The 27,192-nt window shown below is 35.3% G+C and overlaps 1 protein-coding gene across 1 annotated transcript in view; it reads left to right on the forward strand.

Annotated features, from left to right (window-relative positions):
* Nucleotides 1-25,304, forward strand: part of LOC128156939 (eukaryotic translation initiation factor 5B-like) — a 50,298-nt gene extending 24,994 nt beyond the window's left edge. The window contains exons 19-25 of the mRNA XM_052819280.1: nt 4,116-4,277; nt 5,243-5,374; nt 9,338-9,469; nt 9,812-9,888; nt 11,624-11,927; nt 19,196-19,357; nt 24,745-25,304. Of these exons, the coding sequence (XP_052675240.1) occupies nt 4,116-4,277; nt 5,243-5,374; nt 9,338-9,469; nt 9,812-9,888; nt 11,624-11,927; nt 19,196-19,357; nt 24,745-24,852 (1,077 nt within the window). The 3' untranslated portion in view covers nt 24,853-25,304. The remainder of the gene's footprint in view (nt 1-4,115; nt 4,278-5,242; nt 5,375-9,337; nt 9,470-9,811; nt 9,889-11,623; nt 11,928-19,195; nt 19,358-24,744) is intronic.
* Nucleotides 25,305-27,192: the final 1,888 nt, after the last annotated feature.

Genomic DNA, 27,192 nt, shown 5'->3' on the forward strand with positions numbered 1-27,192 from the left:
CTTTCTGAAGTGTTTCAAATGTCTCTCTTGCTTTAACGATTTGTACATATTTGACTTTCCACTTAAAAAGTCAACAATAAATGGTAGATAAATCACAATATTGATATTTACTTTTTAAGAGGTGCTAAAAAAATACTGAAGTATAAGATTCAGTATCAAAGAGTTAGTATTTTTATTCACAGTATCTGATAGAGGTTTTTTTTTTTTTTTTTGGCAATACAAGCCTTCTCTCTATTATTTTTTTTCTCTTTTTTTTTTCTAAAAAAATACCTCAAATACAAGATCCACAGGCAAGATAGGGGACAAGATAGAGTAAAAGTACCTGGGCAGGCTTGTTACAAGATGTCTGTTGTGGAGAGGAAGTCTGCTATCTGATGACCGCTAAAATCTGATCTTATCTCCGCCTGGCTCTTCATTTCTCATTCACAAACGGGGCACCTTTCTGAAGTGAACTTTGTGCCTGTTATAAATGCCAGTGCATTTAACATACTTATAAGACTTTGCTAAATTCTCATCTCAGCTGTTATCGGAAATGTATCTATAAATTGAAATCATATTTATCTGTAGATCAATAGTACTCATGCGATCAGTGATTAGGGAGTGTCTTCATCTTTTATTACTGTTTGTAGATAACATATCATGAGGTGATGGTTTGATTCCTTAGAAGCCTACAGGAGAATCAACTTTTTATTTTAGTGGATCATTACAATTATATTGAAGTATTGATTTGTTCATTGGTATTGCAATATTTAGTCAAAGTATGCAATTGAAGGAGGAAATTGCCCTTAAGAAGTTCTTGTAAAACGTTATGTCCCAACATGGAGTGAAGGCATAACATCATGCAGCCTACATTGACAGAGGTGGCCGCTGGGATTGATCTCGTGAAACTCAATAAGTGCCAGTGCCGACACCAACTACTTCATTCTTGTAAAATTCATCTCAAATTCACCGAAAGTCACCTGAATTCACAGACAAGCTGCCCCTACTGTTTCCGGCCCTGACCCTCTTTCTTTCAAGTAATTGCGTACATTTCCATTTCCTGCATTCAACCATTGTTAAGAAATGTGTCTTTTTTTATATATAAAAATGATGGTAAAAGTACATGCAAAAGTTTTTTTTTTTGTGTGTGTTCATTTATTAAAAAGATAATTTCTATTTCTTAGTTTGCTTTTACACCAATTCATCAGTATATGGATAGAAACCTTTTTGATTCCATTTTCGGGTTTTTTGCAATAAGTCAGGGACTGGTGTTTTCCAGTGAAACAGTTTTATTTGTTTCACAAGGATATTAGATTTGACACCAGAGACTTGCACACATCAGATTTTAGATGAAAAGATCGGGGCTAGTCTTCAACAACACATCCACACATGCAAGAAGAATACAAAATGGTGGGACAAAAAGTGCAGTATCATGCAAGCAGCAACTAGGGGATTGTTTTTCTAGCAGAGAATCTATGGTGACCACACAGGGAGACTTTTGATTTAAATACTGGCTTTCAGAAATAAAAATCTAGGAGCCACAAGATTTACAAGAGTAGGATGGATGGGTGGATGTTAAATGATCGCCTTTATATAAATTTGACTGAAATTCAATGTTTCATTCATGAAAAATAGTTGGAACAGATTTAAAATATGTCCCTTTAAAATTTTGTTTTTAATTGAATTCAAGTTTGGTTTATTTTGATACAGTACAAAATTCAGCAAGTTAGCTCACAACAAAATATTCATTGATAAGTATCCAGTTAATTTACAAACTGCCATTTAGATTCCTGAATCGATCTTGTTTGAGTTTGTTGAATCACCTTGGCAGAATGCTACTTACAAACATTATTCATTGGGATAAGTTATTGCTTTTAGAGAATGATTCTGCACTTTAAAGTTCTAAAGCTAATGACAACAAACTACAGGCTGTTGTTTCTTCTGGAACATTAGTTTCTGAGCAAAAAGTACATGTAATGTTCACTACTCCTTTGGTCTAGGTGCTGTTATCAGTGATGTCTACTTCATGCCAAAAATCAAATTAATCAAACGTTTCCCTGACTTTGGATCCAGCTAGGTGTGGTGTGCTAGCCGCCACAGGGCTCTGTTCTCTTTGAGTTGCTAGTAGGTGGGTCGACCATGATCAGATCCCAGGAAACATCAATAAATTTCTCTCTCTAATCACAATTACCAGGAACCAATGTATTTTGATGCCGAAAGATTACTCTACCAGGGAAAATAAAGAAGATTATTGGAACAAGTATGAATGAAATAGCAGTAGTCCTGATGGGAGGATGGCTGAAATTCCAGGATTTCTGGATCAAATAATGTTCCATCGGTATCAAAAATGAGTTCACTCAAGGACAACCTAGAAAGGAAACCTCTGCCATAGACAGTCTGCAATCAACCAACACAGATTACATTCATTCAATTTGATATGTTGTGGAGTAATTTTATGGTACAGTAAAACAGAATCTTTGGAGCCAGGGCTTTCTTATTTATGAATGAAGCCAACAAAAAAGAAATAATGCCTCACTAGCATATCAAAGTACTATAGCAACCCCAGCTCTAATATAACAATTATAACCACCATTGTGACATAATCACCATCTGAATGGCAAAATCGTTTGGCATGCTCCCATTAAAAAAAAATTCTGTAAGTTTTTCATAAACTCAATATAAAGAAGAGTTGAAAAGACCTGATGAATGCAGAGATTTGGCGTCAAATTTTAATTGGAGGCTGGACAGAGATATGAGGTTTTCTATTTCTAAAGAAAAATCATGTCTGATGGATGTTTAGTTTATAAAAAGAAAAAGAAGCATGCTTCTTTTTTTCTATTTAATCATAAAATGTTGAAATATGATGCCATGGAGCTGTTTATATTTCACACTTATATGGGATTTTATTCACAAACTAGATTAAGAATAGAACCCGGTGTACTTAGGATATGATATCAAAGTACATTTGGCTGCAATCTTCAAATCAGAGACAGTAATAACACTCCAATATTTATACCACACTTAGAGAATATACATTAACCTTGAAAGGATTTTATGTACCAAAGATAGATATTGAATTGACTTTATTTCACACTTCCTTGAAACTCAAAACATACTTCAAACAGTGATAGAAAGGTCTGATATTACACTGAATTAAGTGCATTTAAGGAGCATTTCATTAATCAACACAAATTTCTTTAAAGTGTATTTTTAATGTGTTGGAAGACCTCATTTCCTCATTTTTGTACGTTGTAGAAGCTATCCAGTATGCGCGTGAAATCCATGTTGTCAGCGATGACTTGTCTGTTATGCACGTACTCTAAGACATTGTTCGGAACGAGAGCATTTCCATGTTAACAAGTAGCTAGAGCCTTGTCTAGTTAGCTAACATTGACCCAGGCCTTAGATCTCCTGTCATTTCCCAAATGCAGAGCTTATAATCATCAGGGTCCTCTAACACAAACATACTGCTGCATCCTCCAGGTACAAGTCTGTTCTCTTTTCTAGGTGAGTTGTCTGGAACTCCCACTCATTTGACACTTTGAGGAGTCTTTCCCCTGATTTACAATAAGAGTTTACAAAGTTTCTGGTAAGATGACTCAGAGGGAGAGAGCCCTGCGGAGCTCTTGAAGGCTTTTGAGTTAAATCTAGACACTACTGGCCCCCTGAGTTTATCTTGTCTCGCACAATTTGTGAATGAGGGGTCACCCCACTTTAGTCTGTTGACACCACTACTAAATCATATCCAGAGTGTATCAATCTGCTGAATGGTTGTGAATCATACTCTAAAAGAATAACTATGGAGAGTATTCGTGTGCATTCAAGGTCACTCCATACTGGGTCAAGGTTAGGAGTTAGTTTTATCATGAGTGGTGTAGACGTTTATCAGCAAGTCATCTAAATTAGGGAGGACAGTTATGACAGAATTCATTTAAGAAAAGCGGATATCCGTATAATTTTAATGAAATAATTGTTCACAAGTCAATGTGGGCCCTCATATTAAAACATCACTTAAAACAACAAAAAATATCATCGAAACTAAAGTGCAAAATAGATGTTGAAACAAAGGTGTTTTTTCTTATAACACCTGTGTAATTGTTTTGCAATTTACATACAAAATTTTCTTTTTCTTTTAGGTGAAAGCCCTGCCTGGCCTGGGAACAACAATTGATGTGATACTGGTCAACGGGAGCATCCATGAGGGTGATCAGATCATAGTGCCGGGCACTGAGGGCCCCATAGTCACCCATATACGGGGCCTACTGATGCCTCAACCAATGAAGGAGCTCCGAGTCAAGGTATGTCTTATCAAACAAAAATCAGCACAGTCCTGCATAGATTTGATTTTTTTTTTCTTATTTAATTTGCAATGAGTTGTTCAACAAAAGTTCAATGGTGTTCTTTTGGTCACTAGAGCTGTGTTGCTATCTGATTTGCTTAAAAATTCAATCAAAGATCAGTAAAACTGTGTGCACGTCAGCTTATTTCAATAAAAAAAAAAGAGAGATGAAATAAGGGATTGAAAGATTTCATTCATTTGTAATAACAGAAGTCAGAAATGATGTTAATACTCAGGTCTTTTTCACCACTTTAAAAAGCCACTGTAAAATATGCAGAATTAGACGTTAATACACATCCTGTTCATTGTGATCAGCCTTTGTAATGTGTGATATTTCAAATTTAATCATTCTCTAATAGCAGTTTTATGCAGTGTTTGGCAGTTTTTAAAACTTTACTGACTTGATTTTTGTGCATGGAACTGTAAAATAGCCCTTTTAAGAGGTTTCACAAATACATGTGATAAAAGATACTACACGAGAGCTTGCAATAGGAAATAATCTGCATTAAGTACAATGTTAACATAAATGTATTAATTGGGAATTGGCCTCTATACTTAAGATCTAATATGCTATGCAGTAATTCACAGAACTTTCTTGGTTAGTTATAGAATAGAATGCATAAAGTGCTGAAATTAAGATTAAATTGGTTATGGTAGGTTTGCTTGATAACGGATCATCAACAAACACAAAAAGCTAAGGAACTTTTAGAAGTAATTAAGAGAAAAAATTTCAGTAGGCCAGTTTTTGAAAAAAATATTGTATTGTTTCTGTTGGTCATTCGGTTTGTTGGTTGGTTGACCGTGTGTTTCCATATCAATATCTAAAGAACACTGCAGAACACACTTCAGACTTGGTATGTGGGTTTCCCGAATTGAGTACAAGTACACATTTTTTGAAATTTACTGTTAAATGTGTTTTTGCAGTCCAACTGGGAACATCACAAGGAAGTGAAGGCAGCCCAGGGAGTAAAGATCATCGCCAAGGAGCTGGAGAAGTCCCTGGCCGGCCTCCCAATGTATGTGGCCAAAAGGGACGATGAAGTGGAGTATTACAAGGTACAGAGGAAACCTTTTCGCTTCAATGTTATAGGTTTCAGGTTTTAAAAAATGATATTGACATAAATGCAGAAGGAGTGGCAATATTTACCCAGTTACTCATTCAGTATTATGGTTATCTGTGAAAATGTATGTATCTGGTTAGTTTAAAAAAAAAAAAACATAAACCTTGTCCTGACCCTATTTTGTCTCTCCTTGACTCAATGTGGCTCAAACCTTCCAAAAAGACTGGAAGGAGCAAAATTTTAGGTCAAATGTCAAGGTCATTGCAGACAGTAAAATTCTTGACCTAGCCTTATGTTTTATTCCCTTGGCCTTATCTGCCTTATACAGCATCCATATACATTATCCTTATCATGCTTGTTGGATGAAGGATGTGTAATGACCTTGAGCTAGTTTTCTAAATCAGAGGATAATGTCAAAGCAGGGTCATCTCAGTGATGTCTAGCAAGGTCATTTCAGTGATGTTCAGAGTATAATGTCAAAGCAAGGTCATCTGTGTGATGTCCAGTATGTCAATGATTTTGATTAGTGCCAGGTAGGGTCCTAGAGGTGGGATCAAGGGTATTGGTCATTGATTATGATACTGTAGTTATTGTTGAAGCTGTTCAGCTTTTGAATGGTAATACATCATATACTAAAAGAAATCAGATTGTTTCAAATCCAATCCTTAAGTATAATGTCAACTTTTTATATAAAAAGCTGGCACAAACTGACAGAAAGTTTATAAGATTTCAAAGATATAGACACAGAGTGTTTTTTATGAACAGCTTGATAATTATTGTTTATCTATTTGTCTTATTGTTTGAATATGAAATGTTGATGTATCCTAAGAAGAACTGTTAAGCCTTATCTAATTCTTGCTGAAAAGTGCATGGAACTCACAGAAACCCTGATATAGAATCTGAAACAGACTGCGGCCGCTTTGGAGTGCACAATATTTCACAAAATGCACCGAAGAAACACCCAGCACACCAAAAAGGATCTGCAGGCAGCAGGCTGGTTGTACTTGTTGCTAAATCAACCTAGAAGTGTGGATAAGGACTCTGAGGGCCGAACTGTCATCCTTCATATGTTAGGGGAAATTAAGGATTTGTCTTCTTCTACTTTAAAGCACTGGTGCTGCACTTTTATCTGCCTCCGTTGCATTAATGCACTATTAAGTCATAGGTTTTAGTCGAAACAAAAAGGTCAAAACCAGTGTTTAGTGTGTGTATATATTTAATGGTAGTCAGAGCACATGTAACTGTAACTGCAAAACTGAGACAGATTGCGTGCACAGTGACGATGGGTTGGTTTTCTGATTTTAGCAAGATGAGGTACAAGTACTATTCAGTCTAACCTTTTCTCTTTGTGCAGCCTAATGGGCGTTAGTGCAGGAAAGTCATTGATCTTGGTGCTGTTAGCCTAGCGGGAACTTTTGGAAGACATATTTTCCCCATTCACAAGTGCTTTGTCTTTTTGATTTTGTCACCCCCTAGACCTCTGCCATTCTGTATCAGTAACAGTAATTGGTGGAATGTTATTAATGGTTTACTTTCATCTTTTAATCGATGTCTTGTGACAGTGTGATGGCATGAAAAAAAAAATTAATACGTTTTTTTAAGGGCTGTAAAGACTTGAAAAGGATGGCTATATCTGGTTATTAATTAACATATTAAACAATTTTTACACTGTAAATGACCGAACAACTTTTGATCCTGTGGTCAACAATGACGGATCTTGGAACCATTACAGCAGTTGCCACAAATTGCTTGGGAATTCATCTCCCATATGGGGAGAATATTTATAACTGCCTACTCAGCATTTAAACAAGCACACCTGTCCCTGTCAAGGGATTTACATATTATTGCCTGTCAAAGAAGAATTCCAGCGATGAATAGATATTTCAAATTACCCGGAATGTCAATTCATTGTTATCACCCAGTACTAGTATATTACACATGTATATTTATGTAAATTTTTTCTAGATGTGTATAAATTGTTATAGAATAAATAATTTTACTAGAATGACAGAAATTACAATAAAATTCTACATATTTACCACACCCCAAATGTGAAAAGAATTTTTTTTGGTCAAATATTCATTCATTTTGAAGTGTTTGCAAATTCAAACACATAGTGAAGCAATTGAATTAGATTTTCTCATTTCAAAAATCGAACTAGGGGCTTGAACAGCTGTCAAACTGAAATTGATTAGACTGCTTTGGTATGTTAATGTTTTAAGGTAAAAAGAGTCTACAGGCCATTTTATCAATGAAACCACACACATTAATCAATACAATCAATGGACGGTAGCTACATTTCCTGTCGATTTGTGTTGATTTTGTTCATTCTCATTCACACGATTAGAATTTAATGAAACGTGCCAGCCCTAGATTTTTTTTCTAAAGACTAAAGGTTAAGTCAATATTTCTGCATAATTTGGAGTCATCTGCACTCTTCTACCTATGGTGTGACCTATATATATGCCACCGGTCATTTGCACATTTCTGGGGACATTCAATTTCTCATTTTTTTGTTCTTATTTCACTTAAAGTGCATCAGCATAAAAGTGTCAGTATTCTGGTTTGCGAATACCATATGCGTGTATACTCAGTCCCCCTAGCCATCAGTGTCTGCATTCTCAAAATAGTCACTTCAGCCGGTCTATTGTGTTCCATTCATTCTTTTTTCACTCCAAAATTTGGGAGAGCATATTAATAGATATAAACTTAGAGAAACTGCAAAACAGGGTCTTTGTCAGATAAAAAAAAAGTAAATTAGGAAATATATTCAGGTAATTGGGGGGTTACTTGTATACTTTTTGTGGCAGGTGAAACCACAGTCTTCTCAGACCATCGGTTTTAAATAGATTGCTTTCTGCTTTTTCATAGTATACTTGAATGTATTTAGTTATTTTGATTTTTTTGTCTTTTGATAAATGTTGCCAAAATCTCATAACGTGTCACCAGTATAATCCCCGGCCATTAGATAAATTACAAAGTTGGCGGTAATTTGCTGATTGTGTGGTATATAGATGCCACTGATAGCCTTGCCATGAAAGCTTTAAAAATCAATTTCAATCTTAATTGTCCATTGAAGATTTGTGGGAAAAAAGTTGTTTTCTGTCATGTATAAATATATCAAGTGTTTAAGGTAACTACAGGTATACATCATTTTTTACTATTGCTTTAATTTTTTGGTAATTGCAGGGTCATATTTTATTTCATTTTCATTCTAAGGGAACCAATTTCAAGATGTATTGATAGTAATTGAAGCATAAATCAGGGGATGACTTTCATTCATGCGGCAGTTTTCAAGACGTTCACTCCCAGTCCTTTGAAGGACCTCTTTGTAGTCCCCACTTTATTTCAAATATTAATTTCTTTTATGATAGAGTAATGGACCTCTTTAAGGTCGGCCTTATTCCACTTCGTGGAATGAAAAATCATTAATTTAGAGAAAAATAAGGTCTAATGGATCACTTTGTGCAATAATTATTTTTACACCACATAATTTCATTTTCGTTTCAGAGGAAGAAATCTTGTTAACCTTGCTAACCGTAAATTTAGAATGATAAATCCTTTCAGATGTCAAACAGTTTCTGCCCAATTTCAATCCAATAATCAATCTCATCTACCAAAGCTGGCCACATCATAGAGTACTCCTGTACTCAGGCTTTCCCAGTTTGATCAAGCCCAATTTTCTTCAGAAAGTTTTTATTTCTATTTTTTTTATTTTTCCAATAAATAACATATGATATTTGTAAGACTTCTCATTCATCAAATAAGAACACTCAATATTTAGTTTTCATGGCTTTTATTGGGACTTGTTTTTTGGTTTGTTTTTTTTTTGGAGGGGGGGGGGGGGTCCTCATCCAAATAATATTGGATCTATAATACATGGCACTGTTCTTTTAATAATAAACTATGATGTCATATTACATTTTCATTTCTGACATTGCTGATTTGTTGTTTACAGGAGGAGCTGTCTACGGCCCTCAAAGAGGTGCTGAGTGGTATCAAGCTGACGGAGAGGGGGGTCTTTGTACAGGCCTCCACCCTGGGATCTCTGGAAGCCTTGCTGGAATTCCTCCGCACTTCAAAAATACCTGTAAGCATCACTTGCTTAGAAACATAGAACAATTTTAACAAGAGCTTGGACTTTGGGTAGTTGTGTCAAACAGCATTATGAAATAGGCCAGTCTATTTCATTGCTTGTCACTCGGTCATTGCTCTTTGAAATCAACAAGATTTGTATGGTTTTTGAGCTATGACGACGCATCTGTGTATAACTCACTAACTGTGCAAAAAGTTAAAAGATTAATGAAAAATTGAAGTAAGAAAATGATATTGCTCTTTCTTTCTTTTATTACAGTTAGAAAACAGAAGATACCAATGTTCTTTTTTGAGGAAACTTTTCATAGATTAACTTGTTAACTTTGGTGTCTTACAGTATGCAGGCATTAATATTGGTCCAGTGCACAAGAAGGACATAATGAAAGCATCCATTATGTTGGAACATGACAGTCAGTAAGTGGACTCTCAAAAAAAAATGGAATAAAATTCACCTTTGTGTTCTTGTAAGGTAAAACAGCAGCATTTTATTGCACTGCACTTTACACACAAGTTTCCTATACAGCAATGTCGATGGACCATTGATAATGGCATCAAATGCTGCAAAGACTTGATTGACACAAATTTAGTCTAACGTGACATTTTATTTTGGAGTGTCATGTCTCATAGAAAACTCCAGCCAAAAGTATGAGCATTTCCTCTACTTTATTGCAGGAAAAGACAGCCATTAAATTGCTGGCAAAACTTCATTCACACATAATTGAAATTTTGAAGCGTTTGAAGAATATGGCAGCTTGATAATGCTGTAATGGTACTCTACTGGGAAATGAATTGATTCATTTTAGGGGATCTGGAATTTTAATGTGATGGGTTTTTTTTTTCTTCTCCCCATTGATTAAATATCAGCATAACAACTCCATGGGAATTTATCATGTGTCTTTGCATTGAAAAGATTGCTGCATCACTGAAACTAATAATTTGTTCATTTCATACCATTGATTGAATGAGAAGAAAGGTGGGGGCTTTTCCCGCCTGTACTGGGTGTTTCCTTTAGAAAAAAAACGAAAATCGATTCAATCAAGGCCTTTGGTAGCTTGGGAATGGGTTGTTGTACGTGACTCTTGGTAAGGGAATATCTGATCAATGATCAGAGCGTTTGTGCCAGATTAACTGTAAAACAATTGGTATTCATTACATCAAACAACCCTACATGCACAATATCTCCTGAACATGGGAGCATGTTTCTAATGTCAAGATACCAGGGTTTGGCTTCAGAGGCCACAGCAGACGTTTGATATTGATCCTGCTTGATGGGTCAGATTTCTTGCAGACTTGCATCTCGGTCCATTTCCTTCCTGTCTTGGCTGATTTGCCAGAACCAAGTACTTTTTTGTGTGGGTAACAGTGCTGTACTGGACTTTACTGCAGTATAAGGGAGTGAAATGATTTCACTTGAATAACCATGCCTGCACCTCTCCCCCACTGCCTCAATGCTCCACAATATTAGCTAATATGTATTCAAATGAACTTTACAGTGACCGAAATATTTGTTTTGTTGCAATGCCACTTTGCTAATAAAGAGAGTATCATTCTCCTCCGCAGGTGTTTTAAAATGACAGCTTGACAGTTTAGTCTGTCACTGTGTATTGTTGACTGCCACCAATTGAAGTGAAACCCTCAGGTTTTGGGGCTGGTCTTTTTTGCACAACATGCACATCTTTTTTAAACTGCCTTAGGGAGTTGTTCTAAACATAATTGTGTCAAGCGATTAGTAAAAACTTTTCTATCCTGTAATGAAATGTGATGGTGGGTTTCTTTTACATGATCTATGATTTTCCATGCATTATAAATAAACCGTCATTCTATGTAATTGATGTGCATGCTGTTCTGATTGTCAAAGATATTACTGGTACAATTCAATATCAACACTACCACCTCTCCCCCCCCCCTTTTTATCCTTCTAAAATATGAAATGAACTGTTACAGTGCCAAGCACTGTAATTAATGTCAAGTCACTTTCATAATTTCTAATTTTAAGAAAAAATGACACTAGAACCCATATAAATAACATACCCTGTAGATGATTCATGCCTAAATTGACAAAGATATAGGAATCAAACCAAGATCCTTTGAACACTAGTCCAGAGAAACTACACCTTTCATTATACATGTACATCTTTTGTACTTTCAGATATGCTGTGATTCTGGCATTTGATGTGCGGGTAGAAAGGGAAGCTCAGGAAATGGCGGACAGTTTAGGAGTGAAAATCTTCACTGCTGACATTATTTACCATCTGTTTGATAAATTCATGGCATTCAGAGATGAACTTAAGAAAAAGAGACAGGATGAGTTCAGACATATAGCAGTGTTTCCCTGCAAAATCCGAGTCCTGCCTCAATATGTGTTTAATTCTCGAGACCCCATTGTGGTAGGTGTGTGTGTGGAAGCTGGATTTGTAAAGGAAGGGACTCCACTCTGTGTCCCAAGCAAAGAGGTGAGCTCGCACTCAGCAGTAGAAATCATGTCATAAGGGGTATCAGCAGTGCTCTGTTTCATCAATGTTGGTTGAACACTGATAGTTGTTCAGTCGATGTTCATGGAAGTACAACATCTGATACCATAATGTACCTATAAGACTATTGTCCATGATTTTACCTATGTTTGAAAGTGTTAATTTTAATATTTCCATGAAAATTGATGCCAATGGATATTGATGAAACCATCAAATTTGGCTGGTTTTTTTTTCTATTTAAAGTATTTTACGGAAAGCAGATTCTACAAAATTTGTACGTTGCACAATAATATGTAAATAGATAAGTATGTTAGGAATGGCACAAAATCAAATCTGCATTGACTTTATTAAGATTAATATCATATATCATATCCATAGTACTCTCTATACACCTGTTGAGAAGTTCTTATTATGTCCGTTTGCTTTTCTGTGCCGTAGATATTGTAGAGAGACAATTGGTTTCTTCTTAGTTTGGGGATTTTCTTGCTAAAGCTGTTGGAGCTACTTCGAAATTTTCTGTGAATAAGAAGAGAAATACACAGTACTCTGTAGAGATGCATCAAAAAATATCCATTATCTCTCTTAACAGAATCTGCATAGCAGATTTTTCATAGTTTAATGAAGTAAATATTATTTTATTGCCTCATTAAGATTGTTTTGTATAAAAAAAAAAGGAGTCTGTCATTTTATTGAAAAATCCTCAGTCATTGATGAAATAAATTAAGAAGTAGCTTCAAAATGACTACCAGGCTTATGTTGACCAAGAACTTCAGAGAAGCTTGTATAACTAAGTAGTACATGTACTGATCAGTCCCATGTAGACCCAGACGAGGTCATGTAAAGGAACAGTAAGATCAGCCAAGCTACAGTCTCTTTCATGTTACATAGATGATGATCATTAAAAGAATCCAAGTATTGGCTTTTCCAGTAATGTGCAAAGATGCTGATGCTGAGATGCCTTCCGGAAGCAGTTATTTATTAATCGATGCCAAATAATAGGTTGGCTGACTGAGGAAGATGATAAAGAGAACAGACAGTCAAATTGTTGGGTTATCTTCCCTAATGGTCCCAACGAGTGGGGAATGGTTTTACACAGTCATGGTCAAGACAACCGCAAACCACAAGAAGATGTTGAGTTCTCTTGACACATGATCAATAGGCAGACAGTAGTTTGTAAACATGTTTACCTCAGCTCTAGATACCAGTGTTGGGGCATAGGGTGCACTGCATGGGTAAATAGCAAGACATAAGCTGGTTTTAAATCTTACATGATGTAGTCCATCACAAAACCTAGGCTTATAATGATTATGTTTAATGAACAATAGATGGGTTATGAGGCCCTCATTATGCAATATGCTTTAAAGCAAGTGCAGTTTTAATGATTAAGAACATCACATTTATGATGATATATACTTTTAGAATTAACCGTTAATGGGATTGAGTTTTTTACTTATCAGGAAAAAAGACATCAAATTCTGATTGGGCTTCTGTCCTCCAATTCTGCTGTAAAGATTTTTATGTTATTTCCATGTTGGAACTCTTAAGAATCTATTTGCAATGGAGCTCTCTAATTCCATTAATTTCATTCAGGAGTTTGGAAGCTATGTTTTCATTTCTTAAGGTCGTTTAACATATAATATTTATGTGGGTGGATTATAAATCACAGTAGTTCTATTTGCATTTTTGGGTCTTTAGTGGTCCTTGTACAGAGGCGCAAATTTGCCTGCAGACTGTATTGACCATATATGTAGTTATAAATCTTGTAAATGTTTTCATTTTACTGGCCTCTCTGTTGACAATGAAGACGTAAGAGGGTGACATAATAGTTCCTCAGTACTCTTAAAAAATCCAATGCCAAGCATGCATTTCTGACACCATAAATAATGTAACAAGAGCAACAAATACTTCAGCCTAGCATTAAACATTTATCAGGAGGGCATGTAGAGAAAATAGCTCTATCCTATTATCACATTACATCAGATGAAAAGTTGACTTATCATGCCTGCAGTGTCTGGTGTGTAAGGAACTGAGATTTATTTTCCTTGACTGTTTTTTTAACATGAAAATAAAAAAATAAAGTGTGGAATCATTTAATTGGATTATTTAGGCTTATATCTAGGACAGGGGTTCAGATTCACCGAACACAGAGAGTGCAGAAATTAGTAGGTGAACAGCTTTGCTACAAAAAACATATATTTCTGATTTATACAAGTTATCTGTTAAGATAGCAGATACCCACAGAAGTCGGGCATTTACATTCCCCACTCTGAATTCTCTGGAAGAAAATGCCAGAAAGACCTGCCTACACTTTGTTAAAAATGTTATTCTTTGGGGCATTCGAATTGGAAAACCATTTTGGAATTAACTGTACAGATTGATCACCGCATAGTCTTTGGTCATTGAATTGTAGAATGCACCAAAAAATAAACAAAAAATTAGGGCATGCCGACATACCTGGGGAAATCCTTATGGAACTAATTTTTTGTAATACTTAATGAATCTAACCATGTGCATATCTAAGCAAAGGTCATAGGTTATATATGGTATTTGTGAAAATATGAAAATATTTTTTAAAAAATACAATGAAATATTTAGACACTATAATAGACTACCAGTACCTTAGTATCTAGAATTTCAACAGGATTTGGTAGGGGATTACCAGTAGAATACAAGAATAGAGTTCATGTGTTTTCAAGTAAAATATGGGCATTCTATCACACCTGGAGGTAGCGTTTTATCTAGGTTTATTAGTGACCCACTTATCTTCAGAGTGCGTTCATTAATGAAGACAGCAGTTATTAGAAAAAGGATGCAGTTTCATACAAAGAAATGCTGAATCTTTCTTAAGTGCCTATCTCAGAAGAAAAACATTATAACACAGAAAGGAAAGGAGGATTGGTTCGGAGAATCTGATGCATTTTGATGTTTTTTAGCCCATGTATTTTACTTCGCCCTTTATTCTTTTCCAATGATTTCTTCCGATGCAAATGAAAAAACTAATCTGGCAGGATGAATGGAACTGCTCTGTAAGCCAACAGGAAGTACAGGCTATGGCTGAAATCTCCTGCCAAATTCTGCCTCTGTAGATCTGTCCTCTTCCAGATTCATCTAGATATTTACAGTATTAAGGGAAGAGTTTCATTTGAACATTCATGAATAAATTTCTTTCACATTTATGCTTATGATACACTTATTTTACACTACTTCCATCATGTCATGGTCCAATACAGTGTTTGTGTACTGTTTGAACTTGTAGGTGTTTGAATTCCATGGCAGAACTTTAAAAAGGTGTAAAGTTGTGTATTGGTAATAAATAAGCATAACAATTGATGTACAAAAATTTTATCTGAAGAATTTGCTGCGTCATGCATAGCACATAGACTTAAGCCTCCACGTAGTTGCAATAATTCAGAAAAGATAAGAATGCTTCATACAAATTTGAAAAATGGAAGACGTAGCGTTGAGAATTTTGAGCTTAATTTTGATGGGGGCACTATTGATGTTGAAGTTTTAGACAAAACAGCTGCTATCTCTCAAGCAAACATGGTACTGACGTCAAAAAATGCTTCCGGAAACACATGCTGCTAATCGTTACCACTTCCCATCCTTAGCCAAATTTCAATTTACCTGGCAAAATTTCAGAACTTCTAAAGTAACTCTCCACTGAAGAATTCACCCGCCTTGATAATATAAGCCTGAATCTGGCATGCACAAATTTCAACAGCATGAAGTTTTGCTGCAGATATATTGAAAAGAGAGAATTTGTCATTGATATTTGTGAATGAATCTGTCTTCTGCGTGCTGCCACAGAAGATTTTTTGTTCTACCCTCCCCCCATCCCTTAGGGTCAGCTGGTGCAGTGGCAGTGATGTATGAAGTTTGACATAGCATAATGAAAAGCCAAGGATGCCATGATCTGATGATAATCCATTGTTACTCGTTTTGTATTGGAACATAAAAAACCCCATCTATGCCTGCAATACAGTAAGTTTACTGTGTTGAAATAACAGGAAGCAAAACCTTCAAATAACAATGAACAACATTCCAGTGAAATAAAAATATCATAAATCTATGAAAGGAAAGCGTCTTGTCAGCTATAGATGTCACTGAACCTTTCATAATATCTTGAATCAAAGAAGTTATTGATATGCAAACCTAATCAGCTTCTCTCTTTGAGATTTCTGGTTTTTTTATTAAGGTAGTGACATAATATGATTTTGTTACATTACTGATTTAGAAATGAATCCCCTCTTACTAACATCATACAGTTTTTCTTTGATATTGTGTCTATCTGTCCTTGTACCGTATATTCGGTAATTTTTGCGGTGATGTAATTCTCGCTCTTTTCGCAACCCCTTTTAAATCGCAAATATTGGAATATGCAGAAATTATATCCTGTATCATTTTCTATAAAGAAAACTTTTTATATCACAGAAAATGTCTGCCGCAAATTAAAATTGTTACAGATTTTGTGTCGCAAAAAAACCTGGATATATGGTATGTTTATATTGCTATTATGTAGGGTGTTTTTTTAAGGAACTCTATTTTTTGTAAAATGATTAAATTGTTAATATTTTTCATAAATATATAAAAGATTCTTTTAGAATGTACTTCTGTTTCCTTATATGAGACCTCACCATTTTCATTTGTCCAATCAAAAAATAAAGGCATTTGATGTTTGTAATGGCATGTGGTACACTGATATATCTTATTTTACCCCAACAAAAAAAAAAAAAAAAGAAAAAAAAAGAATGAAAAGGGTAAGGAGGCTTTCATGTATTTGTGAAATATTTTTGCTTTCATTATGTCATGGGACTGAGATATAAAATATCACAGGTAAATTTGTTTGTACTTTATCGCAGCTAGAACTGCATGTTAACTTAAAGTGGTTGAAATAGATGCTAAGGGTACGGGATCAATAAGTCATTAACAACTAAAGGGAAACTTCCTTATGTAGAGGTTGTAAACTGCAATCATCTGTGCTGCAGGGCATGTTCATCTTTAAGAAGTATTTTGTTGAAAATCTACCAGTATCTTCAAAAGTTGCAGTAAACAGCTCTACCATTATGCCAGGGGGCCAAGAGCAGGGTGACACACACTAGGAGAGAAATTTGCATTTTGATAATGTGTGGAAAAACTGTTTTCAATGGGGTTTTTATCAATTTGACTAGAGACAAGAAAAAAAAAACAGCCCTGGAAACTGATTCAAGGTCGACCAACTTCCTGTGTTGTTCTGGGCATGAGGATGTCCACCAAGAAGGTGTAATCAAGTCTGCAAATGATCAACAGCAGTTCATTTTATTGGAGTCTGCAAATAAAACTTCATGCTATTAAAATCCTGTTCGAGAAAATCTCTCTCTCACTCTCTCTCTCTCTCTCTCTCTCTCTCTCATGATTTTGTCCTTGGTTGAACCTTTTGTTAAATTTTCATTCTAAATATGCTTCTGTAGGAAATTTGCCTCTTGTTGGTTTTTTTTATTGCATTACATTTAATTGTATTTACATTGACTGTTAGTTCATCCTTTCTTTTTTGAGGAAAGGTGGACCACCCATAGATAACTCTTTTTGGTGTGCTGCTTTAATAAATTATTTATAAACAAGAGAGAAACTAATTAACATTGTAAGGATGGAAAGCAAACTTTGTTGATGTAAATGGAGTGCAATTGCTGGCAAGGCTTTTCCAGTTGCTTCTAGAACTACCTGTAAATTGTCTCATTGTCTGGGAGTTTGAATCCAATGTCAGGGTCAACAGATTAATCTCTTAATCTCCCTCTGCAAAAATACACATGAAACTATACTAGATGATTGAAATCAACTTCTTTTTGATAAATTGGGAAAAAAGAATTTTAATTATTTTTTCAGTTCTTTATTATATTATAGATTATTTTTAATAAAACTAAGAGGATTAGGTACCGCTTCCATTTTGTTCATTAAAAAAAATCTGCCTGTCATGAAGAGAGGAGAAAAAAGGGATTATCCTTTCAAAAATAGAGGGTTCTAGAGTATTGACTTCCCCCAACATATTTTTTATATCCTGTATGTCCGAGTTAAAAGTTCTGTTGTCTGTTTGGCAAAGCTTGGATTCTGACAACACCGGAAACAGATGCAGGAGGCATCGCTCACGGAAACGCTGATGGAGGGAATAATGGTGTAAATGATCAGAAGATGCTTCTTCTTCTCCCTGTTCTATAAATAAGCCCGTCTGAAGGCGCAGGAAGAGCAGCGGTTGTAAGCAGTGGAGAAGGGCGTGTTCTGTCTGTGTCTTATCTGGTGGAGATGTTTTTTAATCTGATCAGAAATCAAAGACAGGCCCAGACTTTATTCAGATAAAATTACCTTGCCTGTAGTAGCCATAATCATGTTAGAAGTCATCTGATAGCGAGTCCAGGAAGGCTAAAGTTTTCAGTTGAGGTTTTCGTCAAGGTTTTTTTTCCCCTGCGTGTATTGAACTGTCAATGTCTTAAAATGATGGTGCTTGCTTCAAATGTAAAAAAGTATTAAGATAAGGAAGAACTCAGAAAGCTTGTTGTAAATGTCAAAAAAATATTTATATATGCCTCCATAAAAAGTTTTTATCCTATTGGAGGTGCATCTGCAGGGTGTCATGTTTATAATTAGCTTGTCATAACTAAGTCTGTATATTTATTGATTTAAAACACAATTCCAAACTTGTATGGAAAATATAAAAGTGAAATTTTATATAGATGAAAAAAAAATATTAGACTTTTTCAAAGTTCCAAAGCTTATATTCTTAAAACCATTATAACAGGAGCTTGGACTTTGGGTAGTTGTGTCAAACAGCAATGTGACGTATGCCTGTCTATTTCATTGCTGCCCACTTGGTGAACGCTCATTGAAATCAACACGATTTGTCTGGCTTTTGAGCCATGACTACGCAATCGGTGCATATTTCACTTCAATCCAGCGTCATTTTTAACATGTTTTGACGCAAGAAATGATAGCTACGTCCTACGGAAAGTCCAAGGCCTTGTTAAAATGGTTCTAAATGCCTTGGGATCAGAAACTTTCTGGAGAAAATAGTCACATTGAAGCCTAATCTCATCTATGTACATATATATATATATTATATATATACATGTATGGTATATATAAACTCTAATCATTGATCTATTGGTTAAAGGAACCAATCTATTTCTAAAGGCAGTTTTACATACACATGTATAGGTGTATTTTCACATGCAATATAATCTGTTTTATCATTTTGGTTAACTGGTTTCATCCATCTTTAGTTCATAGATATTGGCCGAGTGGTGTCCGTAGAAAATAATCACAAAGCAGTGGATAAAGCCACCAAAGGAATGGAAGTCTGTATCAAGATCGACCCCATCCCAGGAGATGCACCCAAGATGTTTGGTCGACACTTTGATGAAACAGATTTGTTATATAGTAAGGTAAGAAAGAATCATCAGATGTCCACAACATGTATACAGCAAATCATGATACTAGGAGTAAGGTAAGACAGGGTATCAGATATCCACAGCATGTATACAGCGAATCTTGTATACTAGGAGTAAGGTAAGACGGGGTATCAGATGTCCACAACATATATACAGCGAATCTTATATACATGTACTAGTAGAAAGGTAAGACGGGGTATCAGATATCCACAGCATGTATACAATAAAACTTACTTTAAAGTCAAAATATTCACAAAGTGTACTATAAAAGTGAGATGAGATATGACACAGAAGTAAATTGAAGTGGCCATAGGGAGAGCTACATACATATAATGATGTTCAGAGTCCTGATACCTCTCATTTTTCCGATATCTATGTATCATTTTGCATCTACACTCGCATAGCATATCTGTACTGGTTGACCATCAAGTTCCAAGTCCACAGAAAACTTTCATTAAGGTGCTATAGCCTCAGTACTGGCACTGAGATTGATCAGGAGAAATTGATGTGTTCTGCAAACCATTTATCATTATTATACTCTACAGCATTGCAAGCAAGGTCATAAGAAATATATTTTTCATTTTTTCTTTTTTGGCTTGACAGCAACGGAAGTAATTCATCTTGGATATTATCTATATAAAACAGGACAAGTTAGGGCTCCCACCAGCTTTAGTTTTTAATAGGAATCCTTGGTAGACATTTATGGCAATAATGGAGGGCTTATTATGCTATGACATAAACAGAAAAAAATGAGGTAGCAGGCTGCAGCCACTAGGTACATTGCTAATGAGGATTCACTTATTGTGGTCATTAACATGTCATCAAATGCGTTGACGAATTGCATATGTTGAATTTGAACCAACCGTCTTCTCTAAGCTCTCCTATAATCTGCTCTGCGGTTTGGGTCGCCCAAGAAAATTATTCGGTTGGCGCTGTTTTGCCCAAGTCCAAACTGACCCATTCAGTGCAATCCAGTTATTGGTCTCTAGTATAGAGGCTTTTTCTGTTTATCTGGGTCTAAATCCTCAAGTGTTTGTTTACATTGCCTATGTCTCATCTCAAACTTACTTGACATTTTTCTCTGCCTCCTCAGGGATATAAACATCTTTTGAATAAGTGTCAACATAACCTGTGTATAGACCTTGCTATGGTATCACCTGTCACCAATAACAGGGATACATCTTTAATCCTATAACAAATCCCTCCAATTGTATCTTACAAATAGGCTTTTTTGACCACCTTATCTGTTTAGATGCAATGCTTAATTAACTCTATAGTCAGGAATTAACTACAGTCTTATCTTGGCAGGTATATAACCTTAGCTCTAGTTCATTAATTAACGTGATTCTTCACAAAAATAAGCCTAGAACGCCAATAAAGCGGAGAAATTGTATGGGCTCATTACTACCAGAGCTGTTCACAATGAATTAAGACTGCCATAATAAAATTGTACTCAACACACTGTGGTTTAATTGGACAGATTGAATTTTTATGTTGTGTTTTTGGTTTGTCAGTACAGTCGTTTGGGGTTGACACCGGAAACACTTGTTGGACATTACCATGATTATTGTCATACATCACTCTCCTAGTACAACTAAATCATTCAATGTCATGGCCATAGCGGGCAAAGAAAGTATCTTGTAAAAGTTGACCAGACTGTGAAATCATTAAAATTCATTTGGACAAAAGTTCATTGATAGTCAAAATTTGCTTGTATTATGAATGATTTAATACTGTTTCACAATTTGTTGAGGATGGAAGTTTGTGGGTGAGGGGGCCCCAAAAATCCAAGAAAATTGAGCTTCATGACCACAGAAAAAGATTTCTTACATATGCACCAATATCTAACTATATGAAAAATGTGAGGGATTTTCAATTTTTTATGGATAAATACTTTATGTTGAATAAAAAAGACTGTTTTAATATGTTGTTAGAGATGTTGATTCATGGGTAAAGGGTACCCACACAAACCACAAAAAATTTTTGTTCCAACAAACAATAATGATTCCACAGCTCACAGCAAGTTGGTAGCTGAAACAGTTTGATATTAAGGCCTAAAAACTTTCAAAATGAAGGTGGAGATTGTACTTCTTTTTTAAGACTTTTTGATAAGAAGATTGAGAAATAAAAAGGGAGTTATCATCAGTCATGATGTTGCTAATTATGTTTCATAGTAACTAATGTGAACCTCTAACCTAGTGGTGTTTCCAGTCATCTGAAAATGTCAAGTCTTGTCTTTTTATTTCAATCGGAGGGAAAAACAGGGTTTTTCTGCTCTGAGGTGATTAATGTCCACTCTGACCCCAATGAGGCAGGAAATCCTTTATCACTTTAATCACCTTGCACAATACTCTTTCACAATAAAGAGGTTAAGGGTCAGAAGTAAAGGTTGCCCAGTGGGAGGAGCAGCTATCCTGCCCCAGACTATTGCTAGCTTCTGTTTTTATATCATTATGGTTTGCAATGGAACAGACATAGGTGGGGTAAAAACTAAGAAGCCTCTTTTCTCTAAAATTATGTTTTCCCTTTAAATTGGCTGCTGTTTGCTGCAAGCAGAATCCCTTTTTTTTTTCGAAATGTTGGGAGATGTAATTCATGATGTGGGCTTACACTATGATATTGATTTTAGCAGTCTATGAAGTTTTATCTCTACTGCATCACATCATCTGTGTGCCATTTTAGGTACATGCACTCCCATAAGAGCTGGGTGTGTTTATATATATATATATATATATATATATATATATATATATATATATATATATATATATATATATATATATATATATATATATATATATATATAAAAGATGTCAGCCAGTGAACCTTGTACTTCATACATGCTAGAAAATGTTTGTTACTTTATTCATTGTAAAATACCAGATTTAACCCTTCATTATCAACTACGTTCCCTTGGTACATATAAGACCTACATGTAGCCACACTTGGGTGCTTTGGTGCACCCTGTCCAGTGACTTTGGGATATTCCACCTTGCTGTGCCCTTGTTACAGCATCACCCAGTGCATATAGAAAATAACACTACAGTCTTTGTCATTATCACTTCATTTAACACCACAGTATCTAATTATCAAGCCTTTATAAGGTCACTGTGTACAGTCTGTGATGCAGCCTAATTTTGTCACCTCCTACAGCTTAAAAAAAGAAATGTGGGATTGGACATTAATTAAAGCCAATTTATGTGTATAAATTGCTCTATTTCAGTTCTTCCTTGAATTTATAACTTAAAAAAAAAAAAAATCTATATGCCATGCTAGTATTTATCAATGAAAAGGTAAACCGCCAAAGCTTCAATGTAATTAAAAAAATATGAGGAAAAAATAAGAAACTTGAGAGTCCTGTGCCCAAAAAAGGGTCAAAGACATCCTGATGCCAAAAAAGAGACGTCAAGTTTACCTTCGGGACGCCTACTGTTGGACAACATGAATTAATGGTTTCCTGACACACGAAAACAGTATAAACAAAACTTCTCTGGTGTCACTTCATTAACATTTTAAGATGGAAAACTGAATGAAAACTACTGCAGGCAGTATTAGATCAGATTGCAGTATTTAAAACGGTGAATGGCATCAAGCAGAAATTACACAATATGTATATATTTTCTCACTTTTCTCTAAACAATTTTTTTTGCAAATTGCAACCACTAAACGTGACTGGGAGAGCTTCTATTGGGTTTCGACTCATCATTAAGAAAAAAGCTTATAAAACGGAGGTGAAAGGTCCTTGACTGTTTGTTTCCAAGCTGTCATTAAATTATCATTAGTGGTAGTACACTGCGGAGACTGTTGTTGGGGTGACAGTCTGTTTCGTAGGAGTCATTTACCGAAATTTAGCTATGTAACAGGCCTATCTGTTTTTTTCCTGTATCAAATTAAGCCTATAGAACTGTTCAGTGAGACCATTGACACCAAAACAAATTGTTTGAGTTCTGTGTGATTGGAAAATACCAGTCTGGGCTTTTTGTATGATAATTACTTATATTCTTGAATCTTCTTTCCAAAATTAAACTGAATACTAGTATTAACCATCATAACTCAAATCAGTTATTCATTTTAACAAGTGCAATTAAAAAGGGAATTGCAGATATGCAAAAAACAACATATATATGGTACTGCTAATGCAAACTGTTTTCTTTAATTACGCTTTCACAATTAGGTTATCATAAAGGGATATCAGTAAGCAGCCACATACTACACCCCCTTTTTGGGGTCAATTCAATTTAATTTTGTTAATTATTTTAAAAAAATCAAGGATGTGATTTTTTCCTCAGAAACATGGATTTCCAATTTTTGAGGTCTGCAGTGCAGACAATTGCCCTGACTGATTCGATTTCCTCCTTTTTCTCATCTATGCTAGCCAAGGGTCCGATTTGTTTATCTGGACCTAGGCTAACAAAGATGCCTTTTTTCTCTGTAAATCACATCCATGCCAAAATAAAGAAAAACAACAAATCTCTAGTTGTGTAAATTGCCCTGCCTGAAAAGCTAGTGTTATATGGTACTCTTCTTACCAGTTGAGAATTAGTGGAAAGCTAATGGGTTGTACTAAGCCACGTCTCAGTACCATTCATCAGCCCCTCTAGATTCCCCCATTCATTAAACAAGGACAGTTTATTCAAATTAATCACAGGTAGGTGCATTTGCCGTCCGCAGTTGACCTTGAGTGTCAAGCCTTTCTTTCAAAATAGATGGTTGCGTATATTACAGAGTTTCTGAATGTGACACCATTTCTTGAGTTATAGAGCCCTCTCAGCTTCAGGACACTATTAACTGATTTTTTTTTCTGTGTTGGGGGTGCATCTTTCCCCTTGTGATTTAGATCTTGTTGTGATATATAGGTGTAGATTTATTGACACTACTGATCATCATATAATGGGTTTCGCACCCTATAAACCCCTGCCATGTTTGGTTTCTCTGTTCTCATTTGGTAATGGGATAGATTTTGCCCTGCACCAGCCAGATGCATTAAGCCCTGGTTAGAGACCCTGTGACAAAGCAGTATTGAGACCAAGGGGGTCTCTCTATCATTCAATGTGTGTCAGGAGATTATTTAGACACTCGTGATACTCTCAAATTAGCTTTGAATTTTCTCTTCCATTCAAAAGTGTATTTACCTTTAATTCACTATGTCTGTACTTTTTAAAGCCTAAGCCATCTTTTGTTATTGTATGTCAGGAGATAAGCTGATTACGGGATGATTGGTCTTCATTTACATATTATTAATATATTTAAACAAGTCCATCAATTTTGGTGACGGACCTTCATACTCTATTTATCCACAAAATGAGAGGGATATATAGATATCTCTGAATTACCCAACGTATTGGTTTATTTCTTAACCGCTTTCCACTTTCTCTTTGCAGATCTCAAGACAGAGTATTGATGCAGTGAAAGATCACTTCCGTGACGAAATGACAAAACCGGACTGGCAACTTATCATGGAAATGAAGAAACTCTTCCAGATTTTATGAAAATCTCAGGAGGAAAAAAAAAGACAAAAACAAAAAAAAAGAATCAAGCAATTTTTTTTTAAGTTTGAGAATAAAGTGCTACAGAAGACTGGAACCTTGTGGTCTAACCACCAGCTCTTAATCAAACAAAAACAAGGAAACGAAAAATCGGTCCAAGTTCACACAGGACTCATTAACATTAATATAATTCTACACATCTATATGTGTTATTTGAGCTGTTTTACAATGGTCAATATACTTTTAATAGTATATCTGCAATTTGAAATTTGGCATCACTTTATCTTTGGCTCTAGATTGTATTGGGGTTTTTTTCAGCATGGAGTCCAGATATATCAGTCATCCATTCTCCATAGTGGTACTGATACATGACTTAACAATTTGATTGAAAGTAAATTGTTGTTAGACAGATGTGAAGAAGTTTATTTATATGTAATAAAATTAAGATCTGCAAATTTTTGTTTTTCCTACAATTTGTGCACCAATTCAGGAGAGAACTGACATTGTCTAGAAATGTGTGTTTAAAAAACAGGTAGAAATTGGATTTGAATTTCCCATCACACTAGTTTCAAAAGAGGTGAATCCGATTGATAAAATGCATGAATTAATGTCACTTGTGGTTTCAGATTAGGTTTTTTTTTGGCGCGACTGATTTGTTACACATGCATAATTGCTTGACAAATGTGTGGACATTGTTTTATATTCTCTGTTGTCTTGGTCCAAAGATTCACTTGGTTAGTTTCCTTTTCTAACAATGTAACTTGAACAGGTTCTTTTATTTTATTGCACAAACATGGATATATTGATATTGTGCAAATTTTTTTTGGAGAGAAAGATTCAAGTTTGAATCTCTAGTTAGCTGTATTAGTGAAATGGCAGCATTGTGTTAGAGCAGTTAATTCTTGACCAGTCTGTTCAAATTTTTGTTTTAAAAAAAAAATACACACACCATTTCTTTTCCAAGCACTGATCTTTTACACCAAGGCAAAATAAACTTAGTCACTCGCCAATTGATACACAAATGAATTTTAAGTAATGCAAATGCAGTATAATCATACAGGTCTGCTGTTAATTCAAATCATCCACAATTATTCAAAATGCAGTCTGGTGATTTATTGCAACTGACCCAATGGAACAGGAAACTGATGGCATAATTGGATTGTTGTACTTGAAAAATGACAAGGCCTTACACAAAGGGGGATGTTTCAAGGTAAAGGTGGAACTAATTTAATATGGTCGCCACAATCAGGATTTCCTTCTTGCTTCTCCAGAGAGGTGTGAATTATTTCTGAAAGCCAAGGAAGTGGTCCACATGGGTCTACAAGCATATCCCCCATTCAAAGGCCGGGTTGATCCCTTTCCCATACTGGCCTATCTTGTGCCATCTGGTCACTCCAATGCAGTTGTAGGAAGTTTTTGTCAATAGTAAAGGAGGCGACCCTTCGTCCGCCCAATAGAGAATATTAGTCTCGCTCAATGGTCAGTATTAACTTTTGAATGAACGGAATGACAGGTGGGTTTTGTGTGAGGGACAGGAGGTCAGCTCGCCAGGCGTGGGAACTAAGCGTGGCATCCTCGGCTTCAGACAGCCTGTTTTGTCAGACGAGCGCGTGCACACCTGTCCACGATTGCAATTGCAGACGACATGCTCAAGTGATCACATGCTACAATAACCGGGGTAGGAAAAACGAGAACGCTCAGTTGGCCTTCATTCTATGCGTACACTTAGATAGATCTAAAAAAAAAAAAAAACAACCTAAAAATGTTTCTTTGCGAAGATAGGATGTACCCCCATTACTTTTTATCTAGGTTATATAGTGATTAATAATGAATCTTAAAAGATAGTTTATAAACAATACATTCGAACAATGTCTCATTTGTAGCAGGAACGTACTATGTATACATGTACCAAGCGCATACATACATTTCGGTCACAAACTGAATAAATATATTAATTTACTGTGTATCTATATATTGATATAATTAATATTGCAACTATTGAACAACTGTAAAATGCATTAAAAATATGTTATTTGAAATCAATTAATTCACCAGAGTAATAATTATACATGACAGACATTGTGTATAGGTGAGAAGTTACATGTAATTAATAAATTTGCTTTTACGCATTAGATGCGATACCCCAAGGTCCCAAGTTTTAATCATTTGGAAAGTCGCTAATTGTGTGACGTTTTTTGTTATAGATCGATCTATATATATGGTCTTAATTTCAGGATATTTAGTAAAGCAATGAAACAGTTTAGAAGTCAGATGAAAATGTTAATTTGAATCCGATGAGGTAGGCTTAATAAATGCATTTCTTTTTTCAAAACGTCCATAGTT

The sequence above is a fragment of the Crassostrea angulata genome, chromosome 7 (genome assembly GCF_025612915.1).
Source record: "Crassostrea angulata isolate pt1a10 chromosome 7, ASM2561291v2, whole genome shotgun sequence".
Classification (NCBI taxonomy): Eukaryota; Metazoa; Mollusca; class Bivalvia; order Ostreida; family Ostreidae; genus Magallana; species Magallana angulata.